This window comes from Delphinus delphis, chromosome 4 (genome assembly GCF_949987515.2).
Source record: "Delphinus delphis chromosome 4, mDelDel1.2, whole genome shotgun sequence".
Classification (NCBI taxonomy): Eukaryota; Metazoa; Chordata; class Mammalia; order Artiodactyla; family Delphinidae; genus Delphinus; species Delphinus delphis.
The window spans coordinates 107,123,893-107,142,778 of NC_082686.1; the positions used below are offsets into that span (position 1 = coordinate 107,123,893).

At 38.2% G+C, this 18,886-nt stretch overlaps 1 protein-coding gene across 2 annotated transcripts; it reads left to right on the top strand.

The window, feature by feature from the left end:
• The first annotated feature begins 3,328 nt into the window (after window positions 1-3,328).
• Window positions 3,329-18,211, top strand: CCNL1 (cyclin L1). 2 transcript variants are annotated; one of them, XM_060011236.1, is made up of 11 exons: window positions 3,998-4,401; window positions 4,700-4,774; window positions 5,280-5,389; window positions 10,941-11,061; window positions 12,290-12,354; window positions 14,064-14,163; window positions 14,294-14,398; window positions 14,495-14,636; window positions 14,872-14,983; window positions 15,091-15,189; window positions 15,829-18,211. In XM_060011236.1, the coding sequence occupies exons 1-11, from the start codon at window positions 4,096-4,098 to the stop codon at window positions 16,175-16,177; spliced, it is 1,584 nt and encodes a 527-aa protein (XP_059867219.1). In that variant the 5' UTR covers window positions 3,998-4,095; the 3' UTR covers window positions 16,178-18,211. The 2 variants fall into 2 exon arrangements, with proteins under 2 accessions (XP_059867220.1, XP_059867219.1); XM_060011237.1 differs by lacking the exons at window positions 14,064-14,163; window positions 14,294-14,398; window positions 14,495-14,636; ... (1 more) ...; window positions 15,091-15,189; window positions 15,829-18,211 and adding an exon at window positions 12,593-14,046 and having other exon boundaries at window positions 3,329-4,401.
• Window positions 18,212-18,886: the final 675 nt, after the last annotated feature.

Sequence of the window (18,886 nt, forward strand, 5' to 3'; positions counted from 1 at the left end):
GACTCCCTCACTTTAAGAAATGAGAAAACTGTGGTTAAGTGTCAGAACTAGTTCTCTGCAGAGCCAGCAGCAGAATGCCCAGGCCAGTGCTATTATGAGATTTACCAAGCAGTATATGCCTAAGTGTTAATTACATATAAATCATGTTCAGTCCCAACCACTGGACCACCAGGGAATCCCCCAGAATGACTATTTCTAATGATGAGGGAAACCAGACCAGAATGCATTGTCATATAACTGCCACAGGACTAAATGAAAAAGTCATGTAAGTACGTGAATAAAGTCATGTGTAAAGTCAGATAGTCTCTGATTTCTGCCATAAATAGAAACTTGATGAGCAACTTCTTAAGGTTCTAAGTGATCCCTGTTGACATTAACCGTAATGATTTACACCTTCTCTGACTGCTTTTTGCACTTACTAGTCACCCTGACATTTGTCTGTGTGTGTACCATTCCCTTTATTAAGAGTGTACCTCCATCTAGGCGGGGGACTTACATTTCATTTGTCCTTAGCCTAAATTACACTGTTGCGTTATTAAATTCTGCTGGTCTAACCAATTGCTGAAGAAATTAATGAAATTATGCCAATTGTAATTTTAGGATTAAAGAACCTGAATGTTTAAATATTAATGAAAAACATGCTCCCCTGAGAGGCTGCAGAGACTAATGGAATGAGAGCTGATTTAAGTATCAGGAATATGATTCTTCAGTAGCCCCCAGGTCACAGATAATTCCATTTTTCTCTTCAGTCATCCTCTGAAGCCTGCAGGTCTTGGTAAGTAAAAATGCAACTTTAATTATCGTTGATTTCCTTTTAGACATGGGTGAACTCAGGGTATACTAGTACTAGGACCTCTGTTTGTTGAGAAAGAATATACAAAATATATTATAGACTTACCATTCTATTTTTATTTCGAATGACAACCCAGTCATTTACCTTCTTTTTTAAAAAATTTATTTTATTGAAGTGTAGTTGATTTACAATGTTGTGTTAATTTCTGCTGTACAGCAAAGTGATTCAGTTATACATATATATATTTTTCATATTCATTTACCTTCTTAATGGAACAGTCTCACTTGTCTGAACTCATTGCTACTAAAGCTTTTATGCAATTAAAACATATGCTTTATCCCTCCCAATTCTGGATCCTTTATAACTCTGAATAGGTCTTAGTCTTTCCACATTTTAATGTTGATGTTTTGGAAGTAGGTACATGGAAAAGCAACTTTCTTCAAAACAACTCAGAAATAATGTAACAACCTTTTCAAACCATGATTTTTCTGGAATTTGACTCTTAAAAGGATAGTCAAAAGTTTTTTTCAACTCCGGGCCTTAGACAGCCTTGTGGAGCAGAGCCACTAGACCCATTACTTTCCATCTTCTGGATTAGTCATGAACTTTTTTTTTTAAAGTTTAAATTATAAGTATCAACAACATCACAGTTTAATGAGTTAATGCTAAGCATTTAAAACATCGGCCCACTTTCTCTACCACCATTGTTGAGCCTGAAGGGAGGAACAGTGAAAATAGTCATGTCTATTGGATATAATTTGGGGTACAGTCAGAAGGGAATGGGAAATGGGCACAAAGCTGTGGAATAGTTTGGGTGGTTCTGCACTCCTGGAAATGACTGCCAGACACAGGAGGTGTGGGGAACAGGGAGGTCCGCTGGGAAAAGATATCGGGAGTAGAGCAGGTAACCCCTCCTTGTCCCAGAACTTCTCACTCCTATGCTTGTGAACTTTTTTAGATTAATCATAGACCTAGAGATTAAAAAATAATTATAAAATATATCAAGATATCACCAAATCAGCCTACTGGAGAGGCATGGTGGGAGACCCTCTAAATATTAGAAAAAAGTTCCATTAAGAAATTAAAAATAAATTATATTACTCTTAAGTCATTACAAATATAGGTGGTGATTTCACTGAAGCTCAATGTTTCAATGAAGCATATCACCAATTAGGGTTTTTTTTCCCCTTTTTATTTTGAAATAATTGAAGCTTTACCCACTGATACTATCTTACACAACCATACTAGATGATCAGAACCATGAAAATAGCATATCATCAATTTTTAAAGATTTCAAAGTTTGTTAAAGCATTTTAAATCCCTGCTGAATACTGGAGAAGGAAGTTTCCCTGGAAGCAGCCTAGTCAGAAAGGTGAACATGACATGCAGAGAGGTCCGGTATCTCTATTGGAGCAATGTTTCTCAATCCTGGCTGAACATTCCAATATCTGGAGGATGGGCGAAATTCAACCACTGGCTGGGCCCACCCCAAATCAATAAAATCAACCCCTACAAGTAAGACTCAGGCATCAGTATATTTTAAAAAACTCCTCTGGGGAATTCCCTGGCAGTCCAGTGGTTAGGACTCTGTTCAACCCCTGGTCAGGGAACTAAGATCCCACAAGCCACCGTGGCTCAACCAAAAATAAAAGCTCCTCTGAAGATCCTTATGTGCAGCCAGAGTTCAGAAATACTGATGTAAGGTTGATTTAATGCTTTTTTAAAAATGAGGTTTTTGAATTTTTTTTTTTTTTTTTGGCTGCATCGGGTCTTAGCTGTGGCACACGGGATCTTCGTTGTGGCATGCGGGATCTTTCGTTGTGGCGCGCAGGCTTCTCTCTAACTGTGGCGCACAGGCTCCAGAGCGTGAAGGCTCACAGGCTCCGTAGTTACCGCTTGGGCTCTAGTGCGCACGGGCTTAGTTGCCCTGCAGCACGTGGGATCTTAGTTCCTCACCCGCGTCCCCTGCATTGGAAGGCAGATTCTTAACCAGTGGACCACCAGGGAAGTCCCTTGAATATGTTTTGCTTTAGTGACATCACTGACAAATATTTCAATGTATTCAAGCTCCCTTTGTTCTATAGATCCAGGCTTCAACTTTCTCTAATTAAACTAAGTCTTAAAACTGAGCTATGTAATAGAAAGGCAATGGGACTTCTCATCCCTGGACGTCTCCAAAGTTCAGTCAAAGGACAAAAAAATGGCTGGAGTAAATCAGGATCTACTCCTTTTTCTCCCTCTCTAGCTTCTAGTAGTCTGGATCAGTATCATTGTTTTTACTTCAATTTTGAGGAAATTTGGAGAACTTTTAATATCACAGAGGGAAAAATATGTATACAATGGAAATTTTATTTCTCCTATACTACCTAATTGGAGTAACCACGCAGGAATACAGAGACCCCAGGCATTATCAAATTACCTCTGTAAAGTCTCGCCCTAAGACTATTTTTGGAAACTAGGGATTTTCCAGATTAGCGAAAGCTGTGACGTTGTCACTGGCTCAGGCCTGAGTTTCGCAAGCGAAACTGCTAAAGCAGCTGCCCTCCCAGTCAATACGAAGCCTTCGCCTTACTTCTAAACCCCTGTGAACCACACGCTCATCGTAGAGGTTTTTGTTTTTTGGGTTTTTTTGAGCCGAAGTAGTTCACATTCCTGTTTTCTAAAAATACTGTAAAGCACCTTTCTCCAGATTCCTTGCGGGTCACTTTAAATTACAAGTTCGTCCGTACACGACATCGGAGTAGCCACTTCCACCCGCCAATGTGGGCGAAGGTCGACGCTTTGTGCTCGCCGAAACTGCGCCACCTAAATGCGAAAAGTTAGGAGAGGAAGAGAGACGGGAGCACAGGGACGCACGTTCTAGACAAGTTGTCAACGCGCAGGGGTTACAGTAAATTTTGCAGACCCGAACTTGGGGATAAGGTATCTTGTAAAGCTATTTTGTTAGCCTCCCTTATTATACTTGTGGTTTAAAATATTACAAACGAGGCGGCTTGGGCTTGTTTTAGGAATAGATCACCTCCTCGACCACTCTGGAGGCCCAGCGGAGGGGGAACCCAGGACACCCGAGCGTCCCGCCGCTCCTGGGCCAGCGCAGGATTGATGCGCCGCGGGCGGAGTCGAGGCCTGAAGGGACTAGTTGGCGCACGCCGGAGGGGCGTGGTGACGTCAGGGCGGAAGCGCACGCTGCGTGAAGCGGACCAGAACCCGGCGGTCACGGGAATATCCGTCGCGCCGAGGACGCTGGTTAGTCTCTCTCCGGGTTCCGGCTGCGTCGGGTGTGCGTGCAGCTCGCTGAGACCATGGCGTCCGGGCCTCACCCCACCGCGACCGCTGCCGCCGCCGCCGCCTCGTCGGCCGCCCCGAGCGCGGGCGGCTCCAGCTCCGGCACGACCACCACGACGACGACCACGACGGGAGGGATCCTAATCGGCGACCGCCTGTACTCGGAAGTTTCGCTCACCATCGACCACTCGCTGATTCCGGAGGAGCGGCTCTCGCCCACCCCGTCCATGCAGGACGGGCTCGACCTGCCCAGCGAGACGGACTTGCGCATCCTGGGCTGCGAGCTCATCCAGGCCGCCGGCATTCTCCTTCGACTGCCGCAGGTCAGTGCTCCGGCCCCGGGCCGACCTGCTGCGCCTCTCTCTCCGCTGCGTCCCGGTACCGCCAGGTCCCGGCCGGGTTGGGGGTGTCCCCTTGGGGCTCTCTAGCCGCGGGTCCCAGCCGGAGCCCGGGCGTGTCGAGAGCGGGAGGGCGCTGGGCGACGAGAAGACGGGGACTGGAGCTGTTCGCGGCGGGGAGGGGGAGGGGGAGGGAAGCGAGCGGCGGCGGCACAAAATGGCGGCGGCGCCTGGTGCGGGCCCGCCTGACCCCTGCGCTTCCGTTCTTCTTTCTTGTCTGCAGGTGGCGATGGCAACGGGGCAGGTGTTGTTTCATCGTTTTTTCTATTCCAAATCTTTCGTCAAGCACAGTTTCGAGGTAAGCAGAGCGGGGGCGGGTGAAGGGGGATTTTTTTCATCCGGAAATGGGAAGGAGGGCGGAGGTGGTGTCAGCAGCCAGTTTTTCCAGAAAGGGAGTGGTTAGTTTCAGGCCTTTGTACCTAGCTCTCACCCACCGGGAAGTAGGGACTTGAGAAAAGTGTTTTAGAACCAGAGATGGATCCTGAGCCCAGGTGCCCTGTTATCAAGGATTAGAATTTTCAACCAAATGCAAAATTCCTGTGAGATTGAGCTTGGCTCTGGATTCACAATTAAGGGGAATTAAGCAATAAAAAGAAAGCATTAACGCTAGCATACCTGGTAAGCCTATGGCCTAGAAATGTCAACTGCGATTTCATTTCACCAAAGGTCTTAAAGTTCTCAGCTGTGTCCTAAAGTGTTTTCAACAGGATAACTTCCTTAGACTTTGAGAGGGGCACTTTTTTCTAGCAGTACTCTGTAGTGCCATAATCTCACAACTTTTTATTGGATTGTGGTTCTTTCAGATTGTTGCCATGGCATGTATTAATCTTGCATCAAAAATCGAAGAAGCACCTAGAAGAATAAGAGATGTGATTAATGTATTTCACCATCTACGCCAGTTAAGAGGAAAAAGGTAAGATTGGCATTATTGAACACAGATCTCTTGATACTACTGTGCTGTGCACCAATCATCAGATCAAAACATTCTTTCCTCTCAAGTTAAAACCAATGCAAGGGAAAACTGACTTTCATTTAGGTGTTAAAATTCACGTAGGAGCACGCTGATACTTAATTTGAAAAATCACAATTAACCAGTTATCTAAAGTTTGTAGAGGCAGTTGCGTTTATGGACAATCCTAACAGTGCTGTGAAGCCAGTCCTGTGGTTTAAGATTAAACAAGAAAGGGAATGCGTTTGACTCAAGTCTGAGTGTATTCTGTAAGTTATTTTTCCCCTCCCTTCTCTGGAAGACTGAAGGCTGGAAGTGTAAACACTGCAGTTCAAGTTAATACTGTGGCAAAATTTTGTGTAGATTGTTTTTCCATGGGAAGTCCCAGTTAATTCCTTACCAATTGAGGTTGGCTTTTGTTAGAATACTTCTCAACATTGAACTACGATATATAATACCGGATCTGAAAGGACTGCAGGATGATAAAGTTTGGAGTCAAAGGGATTAAACAGGTATTTTGTTTTGGTCAGGTGACAGTCTCAGTGAGTGGGTTGCATTTAGATAAGGTCCATTTATCTGATCTTGTAAGATAGAGACCAAAATAGTGTTGTCTTTTAGGTGTCGCGGATACCTGCTAACACTTTATGTGTTTCTGCGAGGCAGTACCAAAAAGTTTTAGTTGTAGTGCTTTTGTCTATAGATGATCTCTAGTACAGGCTACAAAAGAATATATTTGGTGTAGATTAGTTCTTGTGTTCGCTTTTTAAGGAATTGTTGTGATGTTAGATAAACTTGTATTGAGTTTGAAAGGAAGTTAGTTATAAAAGGATTTTAAGTCGTTTTGGGGTTGGGTAACCGGTTAGTACCCAATTAGTGTCTTACGTGAGTGGTCTTTTTGCTGAGTCTGTAAGTTGGCAGTAATGGAATTATTCAGAGACAAGCCAGTAGTAACCTTAAAATCTGAAACATTGCTACCCAGATAGTTTTCACGGCATTTTTCAGTTTTCTACATTCTTTATTCTGCCATCTTTTCTCATTAACCGTAACCATTTCCAGGGATAGACTACTTTTTTTAGTTTTCATTTTAAAACATCTTTTAGCTTCTTAGTGAGGAATCCCTGAAAATTGGGAAGTTTTCAAATTGGTATTTAGCATGTTCTGAGCTAAAACTTAGATTTAGGTGATTCTTCAGGGTGTTTAAACAAAATGACACTAATAAAAAGGTTTTGTATCTTTCGTCAAAGGATTCTGTGTTTGCTTAAAGGAAATAGTTTTGTTAGTATTCTTTGGACCATTGAGCTCACTATTATCATTTAGTATTATCTACTTTGAAATTTTTCTTTGAGTAGTCTTCCTTGATTTCAGAGTAGGTCCTCTTAACTATAAAAACCTTGGAATTTAAAACATCTCACCTGATTTGACTGTCGTGTCTGATGTAACTGTGTTTTTTTTTTTTTCCCCTTTTCTTTCGGTCATTATCGCAGAGAAATTGATTGTGTCTCAATCTTAGAAGTCTGATTATAGCATGAAATTTAAAAGGAGTTGTTAATTGCATGGAAGTCTTTTTTTTAAGGCAGGATGTAAAAGTGTTCTATGCATATTACAAGTTTACTCAGACAGGTAGCTTGTATATGTTATTAACTTCAACTCTTTTTTCCCTTGCAACCGACTATACAGCGACCAGCTACATTTACCAAAGCCTGGGTGATGTGGAGTGGTACATAGCGATGAAGCTGTCGTCATGGCAACAGTGAGTGAAGTATCGAAAATCCCCAAGGAGAAGCCAGTGCTCTGAGAATAGGTCACTGGAATCGGGGACTAACAGGTTGGCCACTGGTGAACCATTTAGAAAAACTCCTGTTTCTTGTTATAAGCGTTTGTCTTTGCTGTCCAAGTTATTAGAACGATAGTTTAGTAATTTTTTGCATAGGTTAATGTTATTAGAAAGTACTATCAATATCACACTTTAGTTAGGTAAAGTATGTATCAGTTTGTCTTATTGGTGCTATTTATTTTAATTTAGTTTATGAATAGCTTTAAATTGAAGTGTGACCTTGGTAATAAAAAAAACAGAGGCATTGTATTTGTAGACTTTAGGTCACTGGATTTAAGTCCTGACTACATATTAGAATCATCAGAGGAGCTTTTAGAAAGAACTAATGCCCAAGCCCCATCCTGGATTTTTTTTTTTCTCTCTTCAGTTTTTTGTAGTTTGAGAATGGTTTTTTAAGCTCGGAATAATGGCTGAATTTAAAAAAGTAAGATTGCTTTTTTGTTTCAATAGTTTCCAATTATAATTTGCTTTTGAGATGTAGCATACTCCCAGCAAATTAAGAGTTTTATGTAGTTTTAAGGCACCTACCTTCATACTATAAGGCTTCTCTAAAAGAAGACAAATATTCGAAGCCTGGTGCAACCCACTCATTGGTGAATATGGTGTGGTATTTTCAATATGCATATAGATCATAGATTAGAGTTAGAAAGGAAGAGATCTTGTCATTTAGTCCAGTCTTCCTCTGCATTTTATTTTGGTGGCTCGAAAACTGTTTGTTTAAACACTGCCAAAGAAAGAACGTTCTTTTGAGGTAGGAATTAACAAATTTCTGTAGGTTGAGTAGCAGTCTGCCTTCTTGTAAACTGATCTCATTTAAGTACAGTCTCTTAAAGAACTTGTTCTTCATTTTCTTGGTCCTTTGTACCACGTGAGAGAGACAAACCATGTTTGGATCTGCTCCTAAATTTGTTGTTGTGGTTGTATTTCAAGATCATGCTGAAGGAAAAATAGCTATTCTGAGAGACCAGATAATAAACGTCAAATGACCGGAACTCAGAATTTCATACTAAGACTAAAATTTGAAAGTTGTTCTTTTCATATAAATTAATCTGAAAAATCTGACCAAGTTAAAAGAGGAGGAGGTAGGTAGAGTTAGGTTTGGGTACTTTTTGATCATGAAAATTGTTTTCTGAACAAATGGTTTCTTTTAAAAAGATTTAAAATGTTACCTCTTCAAACTTTTATTGGAAAGGAAAGTTTACCTAATTGGGGAGGAAGAAATTCTAGTAAACCTTAATTCAATTTGATGTACTTGTTACCACGTAAGGTACTAGGTTGATACTTTAAAGAAACCATTTGCTGAGGCAGTCTGAATCTTTTCTTACTGCTGTTATATGGGGACACATTTTTCTACTTCTGATACAAAATAGTCTTTGTAAGTAGTGTAAATTATATATTCATCGAGCCTTTGATTTGTGAGGTAAAACCAGTTCTGAACAAAAAGAAGGTATCAGATTATACACCTACAAAGTTAACTTTGAAGACTACAGGTAGTAGTAGGCCTAAGCAATAAGCTGTGCACTTAGTGGAATTATAGTAGATAGTTTGGTTTGCTTCATTGGTTTAATGTCGGGATTTTGACACAAAAAAATGGGAAAGTAAAGATTGTGGCAGAGTGGATGGGAAGTAATTCGCGTAAGCAGAATTAATGATTAAACCTGATTTGGGACTAATAGCCATAATTCAAATGTTTAGTTGGTTGATTGCAAGAAAATGAATTTTAACAGAATTTGAAATCAACTCTTAAAGCAAGTTGAGTAAGAGGTATAATGAATTTGTTCAACATAAGTGGGAAAAAATGAGACAAAACTGCTTTTATAATAATTTTATAAGGATTCTAATGGTGCAGTTTACTGTTTGAGTTGTACGTTAAGGGTTAAGGTGATGCGCAACTATAACACCAGAGGTATTCTGTCTCCTAATGAATGCCTGATGAAGGGGCCATCAGATAACTAGTCCATTTGACTTTTTTTCCAAATTTTCTGTTTTAATATCTGAAAAATCATAAACCTTAAGATCTTTGGAATATGTTTTCATATATACATTAATTGTTATCATTTGAGTTAAATTTGATTTTTTTCCAAAGAACAATGAACTTGTAGCCTATTTGTCCTGATAAAAATGGGTTAATTATTATGTTTTTAATGTTAGAAATCAGCTCCCTCCCCAATTGGTGGCCGCATTTCTCACACCTTTCAAAGCTATAAGAACTGAATTGAGTGAAGGCCATTTTAAATGTTGTTAGCATGCTGTTTTCCATCTTGTCAGCTTTGCCAACTTTTGTCTTATATCCAACTTGATAGAAATCGTATAGTATAGAATAATTTAAAATAGTTTAAACATTCCAGTTTTATAATTTGAAATAGGAGAAGGAATGGAAAATAAATATGGTAGCTGATTGTTTTTACTCTGGTAGCATATCACTACAGGGTGATGTAGCTTATTTCAGGTTGTTTTCTGATCTTCAAATGGATATCTAGGTTTTTGGCTAACGTGGGCTTAAATTTTTCTGGATTTGGTGTGCATGGTAAAATGAGTTATAAAGTGGGGGCAATGTTCAGAATGACTGTCTTTTTAAAATGTTGTGTTCTGCCCAGAGCAAAAACTCTTGAATCTTTTGGCTGAAAATGAATTGAGTATGGGGAAAAGTATTTAATTGTTCTACCCAGATACATACCTTATCAGGGTCTTAATAAAAACGTATTTGTTGTTGGTTGGATCTAAGAATGTCTCAAATGAAGGACATTGGGACATTTTACAGGCTTTAAAGTGAAAGTCTAAGTCCTGACTGACTTCTCATTAAGAAACTAGTTTTCAATTTTAAGACTTAAAGATGTTTTAATTGAAAGCTTTTTTTCCCCAAAGCATTGAACCACTGATATATGTCGCCTTCTGCATCATAACTTTTGAAGCTATCATAATTTAGTCTGGCACAGAGACCTTGAGTACTCTTCTAGTTTCTTCATTATGGTTGGTCTTCCCATCTCTTTTGCCATTGCATACTAAAGTTAGTACCTAATAATGACAACTCTGACCAAATTTTGGCCTGGTTTTATTGATCACTTCGAATTTTAAATTTGATTTTTAAAACATTTCTTTGGTAATTGAGCTGAATCTATAGTTTCCAGATTATTTTAACAGAGATTCTTAGATCAGTTTATTTAAACAAATTGCCCATTTAGGGGAATCTGAATTAGCTACCCACCGTTTTATCCCCTAATTTTAATTTTGGCGTTAAACTAGCCAAGAGTTGATATTTTATAAAATGAGTAAAATCACTATAATTTTATGAGGTCTTTATAATACATATTTTCAAGAGCACATTAGTTTTGTTCCTGGAGTCTATGGAGACTAACGAGGTTTGTGGAAATCAGGCTATCACCTAATATATATACCTAAAATATCTGGATGAAAAAAATCAACAAGGATGTATCTAAGAGCATTAGAGTGAATTTTTTTCATTGCAGGGTTTTGTTAGTAAACTAGGAACTGAGTCTAGAAAGTATATATTTAATTAGTATAACTTGGACAGCACAAGATTAATGCTTTTAACTTGTTTGCAGGAGTTTAAAAAGCTGGTTTCTGTTGCCAATAGTTGGTTGGAAGGGAAAATGGAGATGCCACAAATAAAATTTTTTGGATGTGCAAAACAGTTTTGATTTTATTTCTTACAAACTATAGGACTCCAAGCCCCCTGATCCTTGATCAGAACTACATTAACACCAAAAATCAAGTTATCAAGGCAGAGAGGAGGGTGCTAAAGGAGTTGGGATTTTGTGTTCATGTCAAGCATCCCCATAAGGTGAGTTGTAGAATACAGAAATAACATTCGTAAGTATTAGGGATTTTCTTAAAATTTTATTTTACATGAATTTATATTTGAGAGTTGGTTGTAAAAAGCAACTTTTTGGATATTGATATTTATCAGTAAAATGGGAGTTGAAAAGACTTGGGTTCAAATCTTCACTCTTTATTTTGTTCTTTTTGCTTCTGAGGTAACCCAGTTTCCATACCTAGAAAACGGAGATTTTTAGATATTAGCCAAGGAATAAATAATATGTGTATCTGCAGAAGTATCTGACAGTATGCTACCCTGTTGCATGGTGAAATGCTGAGTGTGGCTGCTCACTTTTAGCATTATTGAATGTTCTTAGGTTTCTCCAGTGTCTCTTGGCTTCCGTATGCTCAACATAAGCTGTAGCACAATGGTTAAGAGAACAGGTGCTTTGGGGGCAGGATCATCTGCACATAGAAACTTGTTTCTGCTATTAGCTGTGTGACCTAGGCAGATATGTTTCTCAGATTCCACATCTCTAAAATTGTAAAATGCGAGTGATAATACAGGTCCAGAAAGATCAGAACTGAGGTAAACTCATCACACTTTAGTGTGATAAGCTTCACTGTAGAAATATTAGTGTTTGATTACTTACCCACTCTGAGTTGTACATACGTATGTATCATACCCATTGTGTAACTTTAAAAATACAGCAGTCTCTAGGTTTTTTTTTTTTTGTTTGTTTGTTTTTTTTTTTTTGCGGTACACGGGCTTCTCACTGTTGTGGCCTCTCCTGTTGCGGAGCGCAGGCTCAGCGGCCATGCCTCACGGGCCCAGCCGCTCCGCGGCATGTGGGATCTTCCCGGACCAGGGCATGAACCCGTGTCCCCTGCATCGGCAGGCGGACTCTCAACCACTGCGCCACCAGGGAAGCCCTTCTAGGGTTTTTGTACCTTGGGAAATTAAATGAAATAATCAGTTCCTGTCACATGAAACTTAGATACTGTTCTTAACTGATATAACTTCCTTTTTTTTTCCTGCACGATTTTGGAACATTACGTCTCCGTATGAACTCTAGTAGCATAATAACCTACATTGACTCTCGGGTACATTTTAGTTGGTCTGTATTATTTATACAGTTTATAGAAGAATTAAAACTTGCACCTAACATTTTCAGTTACTTATGTTCATTGAACTCTGTACTCTGAAAGAACCACCAGTATGCTAAACTGAGTTTTTTTCCCTTGTCCTTCAGATCATTGTTATGTATTTACAAGTCTTAGAATGTGAACGTAATCAAACCCTGGTTCAAACTGCCTGGTAAGTTGCTTTTTTACATTTCTTTCCTAGCCAGGAAAACAGAAGCAGAAATAAAGTAAGTTTCATTTTCCCTTTCCAAAATAATGAGATGAGTTTGTTTTGGTGCTTTTTGTTTTTTTGTTTTTTAATGAAAAGGTAAATAATGCTTATTTCTGCTTCCTGTTTTCTTGGCTTGACTAATTACTTTTAATGGAGAACTCAGTTTAACTTTGTTCTTTTTTCTACTCTTTAATTAAAGGGTAGTCCATGATGGTAAGTCATAGAACTCTGCCCTCTGCACTTCAGCCCATGACCTCAGGATGGCCTGATTGGCTGCCCTGCTCTCCAGCCAATCCAGTGCAAGCTCTCATCCGAGATTCACTGAAGTGGTCCATATCCATCTGGCAGCATCTTCTAGTTCTGTCGGGGTGTCAAAAGGATTTGTATATTTGCTTCTAGAAGTAACTCTTCAACATGCCTATGTATTTAATGTATACCTGTAACTATCAAAATGAATAGTTCATTTTTGATAGATTTGTTGTCCAGCCATTATGAATTAAATGATTTTTGTTAGGAGTTTGACTAGATTTCTATTTTTTTTTGGTATGTATAGCATGAATTCTACCAAAGGAGACGGCAGCTTAAAGTGGGCACCATTACCATACTTGAATTCATAGCTGCTGGGCTATTGGAGGCAATAGTATTAGAAGAAAGAAGTACTTCATTTTTAAGAGATGTTAATATTAACATAGCACTTTAGAACTTACTTTGTGTGATTTGCAGTGCTGACTTATTTAAAGTCAAAACAAGGAGTTCGTGGTTCAGCCACAACTACTGTCTTAAGACTGTTGATGATGTGCAGTACTTAAGTGATGTAATTCTTATGTTCTGGACTTACGACTGCCATGCTTTTTGGGCTCAATAAATATTAATACTAGAAAAGTCTCATTACTTTTATAAAATGCATGACATTTTTTAATATATGTTCTATAAAACAGATTTTTAGCAGTTTTCATGGGTAAGGAATTTTAAGAAATAGTCTTTTAGTTAACCTTTTGAACTATTTGTAAAATTTCTTCAATACTTTAGGAATTTTGTGGGGAGGGTTCACTAATATAAAAGTCCAGTAATTTGTTAACTGAAGTAGTTACTGCTTTTATTTATACTTAGTCACAAAAAGGTATGTAAACAAGGCTGTTGTATGTGTTTGCTCTTCACTTCCCAACCCAGGTTTTCTGAAGTAGATTACTTAGCTTTCTTAATATAATTTGGTGAGTGCTTATTGAAAATGCCTTTTTTACCCCTCTCACAGTATTGAGTTTTTGAAAGAACTTGATTGACACTGCTTTTCATTGTGGATAAAGGAGAGATGGTCAGTAATTAATGGCTTGAAGTATTGTTGGAGTGGTTTATTTCTGAAACTGGTCATGTCAGAACTGACTTTCATTGCTTTTCATAGAAATATGTTTTTAAAAAACTTTACGTTCTATTTGGAATAATAAGGAATTATTTTAAAGGACTTTGCTTATATATGAGACATGAAGAATGATTCTAGTGTTAAATTCTTATCTCTTACTGATTTTTGAGTTAAGAATTGTTATATGCTAGAATATTGAAGATAAAAATATGAGAAGAAAAAAGAATAAAGTAGATTGAGTCTCCAATTTTATGTAAGCTTCAGAAGAACTGGTTTATTTACATACAAAGCTTATGGTTGAAATATTTTTCAGGAATTATATGAATGACAGTCTTCGAACCAATGTATTTGTTCGATTTCAACCAGAGACTATAGCATGTGCTTGCATCTACCTTGCAGCTAGAGCTCTTCAGGTAGGTTGTTATATATATAGCCTGATATATATATATTCTATAGTCCTGTAGGGTAAATCACAAGAAGTATCAGTTCTCCTAATAAAAACAGTGACAATTTCATGTAAACTATTCTATTTTTATGGTTTAGATTCCATTGCCAACTCGTCCCCATTGGTTTCTTCTTTTTGGTACTACCGAAGAGGATATCCAGGAAATCTGCATAGAAACGCTCAGGCTTTATACCAGAAAAAAGGTAATTCTGTTTACTAGTGTTTGTGTTAATATTTTGTCAGTGCTAAGAATCTAAACTTCTGTAAAAGAGAAATACTAACTTCACTTTCTTCAACAGCCAAACTATGAATTGCTGGAAAAAGAAGTAGAGAAAAGAAAAGTGGCCTTACAAGAAGCCAAATTAAAAGCAAAGGGATTGAATCCCGATGGAACTCCAGCCCTTTCAACCCTTGGTGGATTCTCTCCAGCCTCTAAACCATGTAAGATTAATTCAGGATTGAAATGACTTGAGTACTGAAGATGTATGGTTATTAGAAAGCCTTAGCACTTAACAGTTGCATAGAAACAAAGATGTTAAGAAACTATTACTGTTTTCTCTCATGACAGCCAACTGAGGACTGATACTTGGATGGTATTTGGAGTCACATTTAGAAACAAAATTGGCCCTCTGTAAAATCTAATAGTTAACATGCCTTATTATGTTTTTTTTAACAGCATCACCAAGAGAAGTAAAAGCTGAAGAGAAGTCGCCGATCTCCGTTAATGTGAAGACAGTCAAAAAAGAACCTGAGGATAGACAACAGGCTTCCAAAAGCCCTTATAATGGGTGAGTATACCTGAGTTAGAAAAATGGCCTGAGGAATCTTTTTATGTGTTTAATTTCTAACATACTTAGTATGCAACTAAAATATTGTGTGGGTTTTTTTTTTTAAGTGTAAGAAAAGACAGCAAAAGAAGTAGAAATAGCAGAAGTGCAAGTCGATCAAGGTCAAGAACACGATCACGTTCTAGATCACACACTCCAAGAAGACAGTAAGTAGATACTCTCTTAGGGAAAGCAGTCTTATTTGGAGTAAAGGTTCTGGCTTTTTTTTTAAAAATTGCACATAGACTATTCTCAAAGTTAGGCTAGATTTAGCTTAATATGAGGTAAATTGTGAGAAATGAGTTTGGAAATACGCTCTGTAGGCATGTGGCTTTTTTGTTTTGTGGTGGTGTATGTATGGCATTCTATTGTTTTTGTCCACGTTTTTTGAAGTGTAGGGCCTGGCTGACCACTTAATAATTAATAACCAATAATCAGGACAATCATAGCCAAAGACTCTTCACTAATTAGCTTTATAATTAGATGGCTGGCTACTTGTGGCTCTTCAGTGGTTCTTTTGAGCGTGTGGGAGATAATTCAATAAATAGCTATCTAGGGCACTAAAAATTAATTACTCCCCTCCTTGGAATATAGACATACAGTAAATTTGTTCAAGATTTGTCTAATATGTGAACAGGCTGGAGGAGAGGTAGTGAGGGGTGGGGAAGTACAATAAAAGTCTTCAGTCTGGCCTGTTACTGACACCATTTGATAGTTTTGTTTTGAACCTGCTATGATGAGCACCACCAAAACTAATCTGTTCGCAGTAGAAACTGAATCTAAACCTCAAATTTTTATTATCTAAGTTACAATAATAGGCGGAGTCGATCTGGAACATACAGCTCGAGATCAAGAAGCAGGTCCCGCAGTCACAGTGAAAGCCCAAGAAGACATCATAATCATGGTTCTCCTCACCTTAAAGCCAAGCATACCAGAGATGATTTAAAAAGTTCAAATAGACATGGTCATAAAAGGAAAAAGTCTCGTTCTCGATCTCAGAGCAAGTCTCGGGATCACTCAGACGCTGTCAAGAAACACAGGCATGAAAGGGGACACCATAGGGACAGGCGTGAAAGATCTCGCTCCTTTGAGAGGTCTCATAAAGGCAAGCACCATGGTGGCAGTCGCTCAGGACATGGCAGGCACAGGCGCTGAATTTCTTCCTTTGAGCCTGCATCAACTTTTGATTTTGGCTATCTACAGTGTGATGTATGGACTCATAATTGAAACAAACAATTAAAAGCAAACTGATTAGGATTTGATTTCTTAAAATTCTCTAGGTCTCTAGAAACACTGAGGACATTTTCTTTTGAAAAGAACTATGTTTGTTTCTTTTTTGTTTGTTTTTTTTTTGCACATAAAATGCCCTAGCAGTATCTAATTGAAAACCATGGTCAGGTTCAATTGTAATTATTATACTTGTGTATTGTTTATTGCTATAAGAACTGGAGCGTGAATTCTGTAAAAATGTATCTTATTTTTTTATACAGATGAAATTGCAGACACTGTTCTATTTAAGTGGTTATTTGTTTAAATGATGGTGAATACTTTCTTAACACTGGTTCGTCTGCATGTGTAAAGATTTTTACAAGGAAATAAAATACAAATCTTGTTTTTCTAAACTGCTTCATACATCTTATTTAAATAAATTATTAAAAAGAGAAAAGTTTCAATAGTAAAATGGCTGTACTGATTTTCTGACAGACCTGTTCTTTCTTCCATTACATAAAGTTGGAGATTAAAATGTAATTCTTACCTGCATTGGGAGCTATCATAGAAATCTTCTCTGTATATATGGAAAAAGCAAATGGGTGTGGCCCAACAATGTAACATTAAATGTTTAATTGTAGCATGAAACTAAGTCAAAACTTGATTTGCACATAAATGGCACCATAAGGTTATTTTAAGTCGGTTTTAAGTACTATTGCAAGGGTGAGCAAACCAGAACTTTCAACATGACAGCAAATTAGAGACAACTACTGAGCGTTAACATTTTTCTTGAGGTATTTAATGACGCTTTTTATCTAAGCTAGGAGAACTAAGTGATAAGGTGAGCCGCCCACCCCCCAGGCTGGCTGTTAAAGTCAAGTCTGACCACAAAGAAAAAAAGCCAGAAGTCATAGCCAAAGAATATTTTTAGCATTATTCACATGGAGAGTTATTTCCCCAATATTTTGGAAGTCAATTTAGAGATCGTAAAGGCCATAATAAATAAAAGATTGCTTTATAGTTAAAATTTTCCATTAAAATTTTCACCCATCTTGATTACTTACCTTGTTCACTAGACTTGGCTCCAAATGACTTGTTGCTGTTTCAAAAAATCAAATACACCCACAAAGAGATGAAGATTTACTGCCACTAAGGATGTTTAAAAAGAATAGTTACAGCTTCTGAAGAGGATTCCAAAGATTTCCGAACACATTTCAGCAGTGGCGGGCGTTGGGGCTGGAAAAAGTAGAAAGCCTCACAGGGAGACAAGATTCACTTGGATATAGAAATGTCGGGTATGATACTTAATCAGTTACATTTCTGACTATAAAAACTAACTAACATGGCCTAGTATGAATGAGCAACTTCTGGAAGGATAAACAGTTCATTTAGAGTGTTCTTTCTACATGTGCTTTTATGATAAAATTGCTAAACCGTAACAGTATTTGTGCAGAGCTTAAACTGCCTCTAAATAGCAAACAGTTTCTTTCCTTTACAAAACTGGCATGAAGAAAAGCACAGGCAAATGTCAAGGCCCTGTTTAACAAATTAATCCGGAATTCTTAATAGTGTAGAAATTTTTACCTGCTCTATCCTTGTTTGGAAATAGTACGCGGGTGAAGGGGTTTTGTGAATATGGAAGGTATGGAGGATACATCTGCATGTGAAGTGAGGGTTGCATGTTAGACGTTGCTTTGAGATGGTAACTTTTCCTTGTGTCCTAATTTTTGTCCTGTGCTGTTAGTGAATCAGTTTTCTAGGTTGTCAAGAGCTTGACAACGTTATGCTGCTGTACCCAAATTAAAAAACTTAATTTTCAGACTTTTATTAAGGGAAAGTCGGATACCCACCTCTTGGCTCCAAAAGTACTGATCAGTTCTAGGTCAGGCAATGTTGTTTATACCTCACCAACTCACCATTCCACCTCCCACCCTTACTTGGAAGAAAATCCCAGACAAATGATTTCATCACGTATTTCAGTCCAAAAGGTAAGGGCTTTTTAAATGTCCATAATATTTTTATTATACTTAAAGTAACAGTGTGTCTAACTTAGTATTCAGATTTCCCTTACTGTCTCTCATTTGTTTTTATAATTGGTTTGTTCAAACAAGGTCTATATTTGGTTTAAATCACAGATTGTCCATCTTTTTTTTCCTTGAAATTTAAAGAAATTGGGTCATTTGTCTTGGAATTTTCCATATTCTGGGTTGCCCGATTGTAACCCTATGGTGTCCCTGAACACATTTTTCTGTTCCTTGTAGATCTCAAGGCTTGGTAACTATAATTTTTTTTTTACTGAAGTTCAGAAGTCTGGGAACCCAGGCTAAACGTACTAAATTGCGGCCTCATTCACCAGGTATCTCACCAAGTTCCTGATGTTAATACATTACTTCTTGTACCTCAACAGCCTTGTATGTACGCGCCCCATTTGTGTCTGTCCGCTCACCTTTGGTTTCCACTGCAGCTGTAAATCTACAAATAAGATGTTTAGTATTCATCCTAATGATTCTTAATACAAGCCCTTTCTTGGGGAAAGTCGAGTACCCACCTCTTGACTCCAAAAGTAATGATCAATTCTAGGTCCAGCCTTGATCCCCTCGTGTCCCTTAGAGGAGCCAATCCTGTGGCTGGAAGACACAGCTTGACTTTGTAACC